General features: G+C 45.5%; 1 protein-coding gene across 1 annotated transcript in view; it reads right to left on the bottom strand.

Moving 5' to 3' along the window:
- Positions 1–5,921: 5,921 nt before the first annotated feature.
- Positions 5,922–9,208, bottom strand: part of ECT2L (epithelial cell transforming 2 like) — a 71,963-nt gene continuing 68,676 nt past the window's right edge. The window contains exon 23 of the mRNA XM_040350531.1: positions 5,922–6,327. Within this exon, the coding sequence (XP_040206465.1) occupies positions 6,197–6,327 (131 nt within the window). The 3' untranslated portion in view covers positions 5,922–6,196. The remainder of the gene's footprint in view (positions 6,328–9,208) is intronic.

Below are 9,208 nucleotides of genomic sequence, written 5' to 3'. Positions count from 1 at the left end.
AAAGAAGGAAGGGCATAACCAGGTGTTGGTTATGTTTAGCTATATTTTTGGGCAAAATACCATCTAGCAAATGGTTTGTTCGGCTATGGTCTTTTTGGTGTTGTAATATCACCACAAGCTACAGATCAGAAACGATCGATCATACAGTGCCTTGGAAAAGTATTCGTACTCCTTGAAATTTTCCACATTTTGTTGTGTTACAACCAAAATGTAAATGTATTTTATGTGATAGACCAACACAAAGTGGCACATAATTGTGAAGTGTAAGGAAAATTATAATTGTTTTTTTTTTTTGCAAATAAATATCTGAGAAGTGTGGCGTGCATTTGTATTCAGACCACTTTACTCTGATGGCTCTAAAATCTAGTGGAGCCAATTGCTTTCTGAAGCCACCTGTGTGTAATTTAATCTCAGGTTTGTTAGTGAACCAACAGAATTATGAAGCCCAAGAAACACACCAGACAGGTCAGAGATAAAGTCGTGGAGAAGTTTAAAGCAGAGTTAGGTTAGAAATATCCCAAGCTTTGAATATCTCAGGGAGCACTGTTCAATCCATCATCTGGAAATGTATCGTATGGCACAACTACCAAGATACAGTCTTCCCTTAAACTGACAGACCGGGCAAAGAGAGCATTAATCGGAGAAGCCGCCAAGAGGCCCATGGTAACTCTGGAGGAGTTGAAGAAGAGATACACAGCTCAGGTGGGAGAGTCTGTCCACAGGAGAACTATTAGCTGTGCACTCCACAAATATTGGCCTTTATGGATAAGTGGCAAGAAGAAAGCCATAAGAAGTCCCATTTGCAGGTTGAGAGAAGCCATGTGGGGGGACACATGTGGAAGAAGGTGCTCTGGTCAGATGAGTGGTTGTACAAAGTATTGACTCGGGGGGTTGAATACAAATGCACACCACACTTTTCACATATTTAATTGTAAAAAAAAATGTAAAACTACCTTACTTATTTTCCTTCCACTTCACAATTATGTGCCACTTTGTGTTGGTCTATCACATAAAATCCCAATAAAATACATTTACATTTTGGTTGTAACATGACAAAATGTGGAAAATTTCAAGGGGTATGAATATTTTTCAAGGTATTATATGCTCATTGCTGATTCAAGGCACTGTATGCATGTCAGGGTGAACCATAAGCAGCACTTTCAGCTTTGCAGCTTAGGCCTGTTCATGTGTCGCACTACTGGTTTGGGAGGTTTTTAGTGAATTTTCTAGTCCATAATGTGGGTTTATTTTGTGCATAGAAAACAAACAGCCGATTGAAAGCAAGCAGTCACTATGCAAAACTAGCATGGTTCTACCAATCCCATTGGTGGCCAGATTAAAGTGGAACCAAAGTCCCACATTGTAAAAAAAAAAAAAAACTTTACGTGTCTGTTTTAAATAATCACATATTCTGTGTTCTCAGCTGCATAAGGCGCTTGGAGCACTAGGGGTGGAGAAACAGGACTAATCTTTCCAATGAATGGCTGTGCAGGGGGGTGCATATTAGCATAAGTCTGATCATTGGAGGACAGGCAGGCTGTGCTCCCAGCATAGCCAGAAAACTCGCCACGCTCTGGTGGCTGTGCTCTCATGCTTGAAATAGGAAAACAGGGGGACTGGACCAGGTATTTCAAAAGAACAGGATATTTTTTGCACATATCAGGAATATGAAATGTTAGAGCAGGGGTGCCCAACCTTTTGAAAAACGAGGGCCACATAAGCAACTTGGTAACCAGTCGAGGGCCACAATGAGCGGGCGGATGACATGTCTTGGCTACTCTATAGGCCCTCCGATCCACCCAGATGAAAGGGGACACATTCTCTTCTGTTTTTCGAATTGGAGGTAGGCAGGCGTAAACAGACATCTGTTGCTCTATAGAGGTGTCCCATTTGGTTGGGCTGATCATGTGAAAAGGGCATAAGACTGCTTTTACACTGATGTGCTGCGGTTTACCCACACCACAGAGTCAGCGTAGTGCACCTGTGTCTATCCTGCGGGTTAGCTGAACTTTGCCATAGACTCCGCCTGTGGCAAAAGCCTGCGCTGTAGAGGAAGCATCGGCTTATGGGGCTCTGCTCCGCAGCCGCTTTCATTCACAACACTGATGCTGTGGTATGGAGGGTCAGCAGCCTGCGATCTGGGGTGCCAACCCACCATTCCAGAACAGGAGGTCGCGGGCCACATCAGAGGGCTCCCCGGGCCACTGGTTGGCCACCCCTGTGTTAGAGTAACATCCTTTAATTTATTTAATATTTGGCTTAAAAATTTATACCAGCAGATATTAAGCAAATAAAAAAGGAAAAGTATGGACATTTTTTAAACTGATCAATCACCATCAATCGCCATAACTGGGAAAATATCAACTGACCAGGTGTAAACCTTCCTGGGTTGTTTTTTTTTTAACCACTTGACCTCTGAAAGATTTACCGCTGCCCCCTGACGGGGCCATTTTTTGCGATGGGGCACTGCGTCACTTTAACTGACAAATGCACGTGTGACACTGTACCCACATAAAATGTATGTCCATTTTTGGTGGTATTTGATCACCTCCTGCGGTTTTTATTTTTTGCAATATAAACTCAAAAAAGCTACAATTTTATGCTATAAAACATTTCCAATAAAAAAAAAAAAAAAATGGAAAAATCAGATTTCTTCATCAAATTAGGCCAATGTGTATTCTGCTACATATTTTTGGTAAAATCCCAATAAGCATATATTGATTGGTTTGCGTAAACTTTGGGGTATTTTATATTTTTTTTTTTACTAGTAATGGTGGTGATCAGCGTCTTATAGCAGGACTGTGATATTGCAGCAGACAAATCGGACACAGACACTTTTTGGGGACCAGTGACATTAATACTCCTTTGTAGGAACACAGGATAGATACCTTCCCCCTACTGACAGAACGGCAATCTGCCGCTGAGCTCCCGCTGTGTGTGATCACAGCGGGAGTAACCTTCTAAGATGGAATTACTGTAAGAAGCAAAGTTGTTTTCACTATTCAGACCTTTTGCAGAAAGGTAAAATGCTTCTGGTCGGTTTCTCAAAACCTCTTCTGTACATTTGCTGCTAAAAGCAAGTCTCTAGGTTTGCAGCTATCCAGCATAGCCTATCTGGACATTGCAGGGCTAGCATTAAAGTGACCCTCACTGGGTTCCACATAAGGTGCTTTCTGGGTCCCATTCATATAACAAATTAGTCACAAAGATCTTTTCAGGTCCAGAGTGGTTGGTATAGCCTTGGCTCTTGCCCCATCCCTGACAGCTCACTGTGTGCGTAGGCTCATTAGGCTGAGCATCAGGAGTTACCTCACCTGTTTGGATCTTTATGTTGCTTTGAAATTTCAGTTTTCACTGGTTCACACCGCTGAAGGGATTAATGCTAGGGGAAATGAGTGCCGACATCCGCTGGGTGCATTCAGCAGTGAGGAAGCATCGCCTCACTGCTGCTCCTGTATTGCAAAGAGGCAAGTAGAACTCCGCTCTCTTCCAGCTGCCCACCTGTATATACTGTGGTCACTTGAGGCCTTCCAACCCTCATCTGCCAGCAGTGTTTGGGTTCTGGGAGTACCAGAGGCCACACCCTGAGCTTACATTGCTTTATTGCCAAGAAGTTTCAAATATCTGGTTCTAGACACAGGGGGAAAAATTCCTTTGTACCATGCGCACCCAGCTCATGTCCTATTAAAGACTCTGATCCTGATAGCAGCATGTCCCACTGATGCAGCCAATATCCACGGCCTAAAATCAAGTCCTCTGGTCCTATTTTTGGAGTCTGCCTTAGCTTGGGTTGGGTATAGCAGCATCCTCTACTTCTGAAGGTTTTTGCCACAGTCATGCATGCCTTTTTGGCCAAAATACCCAGTAAGTTGCAGACTTTGAACACCGAGGCCACAAGCATGCTCCGCACCTTCCCCTGCAGATTCTGTATCTGATCTGCCTGTGGCATTAGTGGACTCTGAGTTATCAGTTGTGAGACTGTCTAATTCAATGTCACTTTAGTCCCAACTGGAAGAGCTTACAGCTGAGGAGTCGCACTCTCCATTACTCCCAAATTGAAAGGGGCTCTTTTGGCTTTTATTGATGCGGTGCACACCACTTTAAGACTAGAGGGTCAGCCTTTGCTGCTTTTAACAGGGCTGTTTCCAGTCTTGGGTCCTTTAGCGCTCCTAGGACCACCAAAAAGGTCTTGGTTTACACACTGTTTTAAGTCTTCCTCTATGGCAGTGGTTCTCAACTCCTGTCCTCAGGGCCCACTAACAGGCCAGGTTTGCAAGATAACTAAAATACATGACAGGTAATATCATTTGCTGCTCAGTGATTGCAGTATTCCAGTCTGTATCTCCCCAAGGCAATACTTAAAATCTGGGCTGTTAGTGCATCCTGAGGACAGCCGTTGAGAACCACTGCTCTATGGAGATTGGAAACAATGCAACAAGATGTTTGCACCCCCATGCATTTATTAGCCCTGTACTAGTTTGAACATAACTTTGTTAAAAAGTGGTCTGCCCCCAATGTGGATCCAGCAGTGTGCCGTTAAACAACCACCTTTCCGAAAGAAGACGCGCCTCTACTTACGGACCCCAATGATTAAGCAGTTGGAGGCCCATTCTACTGCTCTTTTTTTCGCTGGAAGGTCCAGATCTTCACCCTATCTTAGCTGTGACTTTGGCTGACTGGTGAAAGCCTGATAGAAATAACTGATTACTGCTGCGGTTGATCCCTTGGTCATAGAACATTTGGAGCAGATGGCTGCAGCTTTAAACTACAGTTATAATGGGCTGGTGTCTCATCTCTTTTTCCGCATAAATCATCTGTTGGGTTGTGGAACCTGTGACTAAGAGGTGCAGCATTTTATCCAAGTATGTCACATCATTTAGTGACCTTTACACACAAATGTTCGATGTGAGCTTGCTGTCAGAATTTCCGACCACAAAAATTTGAGAGCGCTGGTTCTCAATTTTTCCGACAACAAAAGTTCTTGTCGGAAAATTTGAGAGCGCTGGTTCTCAATTTTTCCGACAACAAAAGTTCTTGTCGGAAATTACAACTGTGTGTACACAATTCAACGCACAAAAATCCTGCGCATGCTCGGAATCAATTCAACGCATTCTTCGGAATCATTGAACTTCTTTTTTCTTGGCACAGTGTAGTGTTGTACGTGACCGCGTTCTTGACATTCGGAATTTACGACAACATTTGTGTGACCGTGTGTATGCAAGACAGGTTTGAGCGAATATCCGTTGGAAAAAAATCCACGGTTTTGTTGTCGGAATGTCCGATCGTGTGTACGCGACATAAGGCCCCATTCACACCTGAGTGTTTTGCAATGTGAAGCTTCAAAACACTCAGGGAAAATGTCCATCTCCACTCCAAAACATCTGAAGCTTAAAAAAGTTTTGGAGCTACTTTTGTAGCTCGATTTGGTCAGATCGGTGCATTTTTTCCCCACAGAAAAGCATTGAAATGCGCATATGTTTATATGAATAGTAACCTCCCTACAAGGAATGACCATATATTGCTAAGAAATCAACAAACATGCATTTTGGTCATCAATATCAAAGCAAGATGGAGGGGGTATAGTTTTTGTGATCCTCAGACCCTTATCCAGATTGTGAGGGAGCACCCTGTCTGTACGATCCTCAGGACTCCCGTTACAAGTCCGGGGCAAGCAAGAATAGGGCATAGGAGCAGATTGGCGGGCAAGTTTTTTTTTTCCAATTGGGAAAAATGTACGGGCACAGTAATGATAAAGGCAAGCTCAATGTTTAGCAATGACACTTTATGGTCTCCCTCACTGGTTGCAACCTGTATATTAGTTTGCTTAATCATGAAGCCCTGTACAGCCTACCTGACGGTCGCACCCTCCAAGAAAATAATAAAACAATATGTTATACCTCAAAATACACACAAGTCAATAATACATTTCTTGATTTAATTTTTATGTATTAGTTATTGTACTTTTAAAAAAATGTAATAAATATGACATGACATTTACATACATAGCTCCACCATCCATCTCCTGAACCAGATCCTCCCGTGCCCTGCAGCAGCTACATGTAGATGACTGGCAACTGGCTTCACATTTTCATAAGGGCTTTAAATATGATTTCTACTTTTCTACAGGCTTTGTCATACAATTGTAAGTTTACGCAGATGTTTAAAGAAAAAACTCCAGTAGTAAAAACTGGTATGGTTATTTTGTTTCAATGCTGGCATGAATAGCACTCTGACACGAAGAAAGCCAAGTGACCTTTTCCTCTTCTGTTTGTGTGGAACAAATCCACCTTCGCTTAGGTCCTTGCAGAACTAAAGCATTCTTTACATCTACAGATTAAAAAATAATGTATATTAGAAATTACTAGTAAATACAATAACAATTTACATCAATAATAGGGCTGGACCCCATTACAATTGATCTTATCGAAGTCATAGTTGCAACCTATCAGGCAAGACATTTTATCCAGAGGTCAGGGGAACACCTTAGAATGCTGAAAACCATCTCACAGCATTGCAAAATGGTCAAGGGCGAGTGCTTCAGAAAGTTTCTGTGTGTAATAAATATATATGGATAGTGGGGCATCATATAATATATGAACTGTGCCTATGGCTTTTGTGTTACTATGCATCAAAACTGGTCAGGCACCAACACCAATAAACCTTTGAGCTCAATTCACAAAACTTAACACACTGGGTATCTTTATTTCAATGTTTTAACTGCAATTTTTAACTCTAATTAGGTCTAGCTGAAAATAATTGTCACTTATATGAAATTCAAGGGGGCGTGGCCAAGACCGGCATGTGAGAGGACGCACTTCTCACAGCTCCTGCCTGATCCGTCCATTGATCCTTCCCCCGGCGTCTCTGATTCGGCTCTCTTCGGCTCCCCCGCTGGCTACCGAGTCCCTGCACCGCCCGGACCCACCGCTGGCCCTCTGTACTAGGGGAAAGACCCGATGCGGAACACCGGAGATGACGGGACCGGACCTTCAAGATGGCGCCGCCACGGCCCTCGCACAGCGCACTCCACGGACGGCTGACAAGTCCAAGGATGGCACCAGCAAGAAGGCGCCGAAGACACAGGGTAAGGAGCAGCCAAGAGATATGCTCTTCTTTGCCCAAAAACTTAAGGGCCCTGCCTGCACTGGGGCGGGGGGGTCAGCAGATGGCGGAGGTGGAGGAGGCCGGGCTGCACAGTTACAGTGGGGCCATGATGCAGAGGAAGCTCCCCGCAGCTCCAGGGCAGATGCAGATGCTCCCCCCCCCCCTCAGATGACACACAGGACATTGTGGGGCAGCCGACTTTAGCAGATATTCTGAAAGCGGTGCAGGTGGGCAATGCTGACATGAAGGAACAGTTTGGGGGCCTGAGGGAAGAGGTGTCCCTTCTGCGGCAGGACCTCCAAAAGGTCAGGGAAAGAGCAACTGCCGTTGAGAGCAGAGTGAGTGACCTAGAGGACAAGCTCCCACAAATAGCGAGTGACGCCAGAGCGGCGCACCGTATGGCCCAAGACACGCTTAGCAGAGAACACGGAAAATCGCTTACGCAGAAATAACGTTCGCATTGTCGGTCTCCCCGAGAAAACGGAGGGCAGAGACCCCACCATGGTTGTGGAAAACTGGCTTATTGAAGTGTTTGGCAGGGAAGTTTTCTCTCCATTTTTTACCGTGGAGAGAGCTCACAGAGTGCCGGGCCGACCCCTCCCACAAGGGCCCCCCCCCGGTCAATGCTAGCCAAGCTCTTGCATTACCGCGACAGAGAGGCGGTTCTTCGCTGCGCACGGGAACGGGGCAATGTTACCTTCAATGGAGTCAGAGTGTCATTTTACCCGGACTTCTCGGCCCAGGGGCAGAGCAAGATTTGTTGATGTGAAAAAACGCCTGAGGGCCCTGCAGTTACCATATGCCATGCTCTACCCGGCCAAGTTGCGCGTAACCGCAGAGGGCCATGCGCAATTCTTTGAGTCCCCCAGGGAGGCTATGGCCTGGCTGGACCACAACGAGCAGGCCCTACGCCATCGCAGGGCTAATGCTGGAGGAGACTGACCCCGTCACAATCCGTGACACACTGACTGTGCTTTTATATTTGGACTGCCGATCACCTCACAATGATGAGCCGTTGCTCTGGCTTCCTGGCTACTCTTTCTCCTTATCCGGTTCCTCTTCCCGTACCAGTTGCCGGGGAAACAATTTCACCTTCTTAAAGCGCTAGGAAGCGAACTGTGACTTTATTCTACGGATGAATCAAAATTCAGCTGAAATGTTGAGGCGATTAATTGGGCTGGGTTGCAGTGCCAGGACTTGCCCTGTTGGCAATATCACTTTGCTTGACCATACTCTGGTTCCCTCCGGGCGCTCCCAGGAACTGGGATGGCCTGCCTAATTACCACTGCACTACTGTTTGTGGGCACCGTTGTGCCTGGTTGTATTTTTTCAGTATTCACTGTCCTACAGTCCAAGGGATTAATGTCTTTTCAGGGGGGGTTTTTTTTCTTATTATTTTTTTCTATTTTGGCCACCTGCCATTTTGTTGCCGCGCTGGACCGCCTACACTGTCCCTCATGCTCGACCACTATTTTTGCTTCTGCAATGGAGGGTACCCCCCTGATCTCCTGGAATGTTAGGGGCATGAACTCCCCCCTGAAACGTACAATGATATTTATGTGTATGAAGAAGTTTTACCCTGCTATCTTATGTTTTCAGGAAACGCATCTGACACACGATACAACAAGCTGTTTGAAATACTCCTGGGTGGGCAGGGCATACCACTCCACTCACACCTCCTTTTCCCGAGGGGTGAGTGTGCTGGTACACAGATCCCTGGACTATAAGGAATATGCTTCTAAGGTTGATCCGGAGGGGAGGTTTGTGTTTTTGCATTGCCGTATAGGAATTCTGAAATGTATTTTGGCCTGTGTTTACATTCCTCCCCCTTTTGACGCTCGGGTGCTGCGTCTTCTGGAATTCCTGGAGGGTAGGCCGGACGGATCTCCCGATGCTGCTCGTGGGGGACTTCAATAATTGGTTAGACCCGGCACTGGACAAACATCCGGCACCCGGGGTGAACCCTCATAGGGCTACCCTATTGGCTAGGCTGTTACGGGAGGTGGGCTGGCTAGATGTATGGAGACACCGGAACCCCACAGTTAGACAATTCTCATGTTTCTCGAAGGCTCACGGGTCGTTATCTAGGATAGACTTTGCGGTG

The sequence above is a fragment of the Rana temporaria genome, chromosome 4 (assembly GCF_905171775.1).
Source record: "Rana temporaria chromosome 4, aRanTem1.1, whole genome shotgun sequence".
Lineage (NCBI taxonomy): Eukaryota > Metazoa > Chordata > Amphibia > Anura > Ranidae > Rana > Rana temporaria.
The sequence above is the reverse complement of the archived record's forward strand: the minus strand, read 5'-3'. Positions and strand labels throughout refer to the sequence as shown.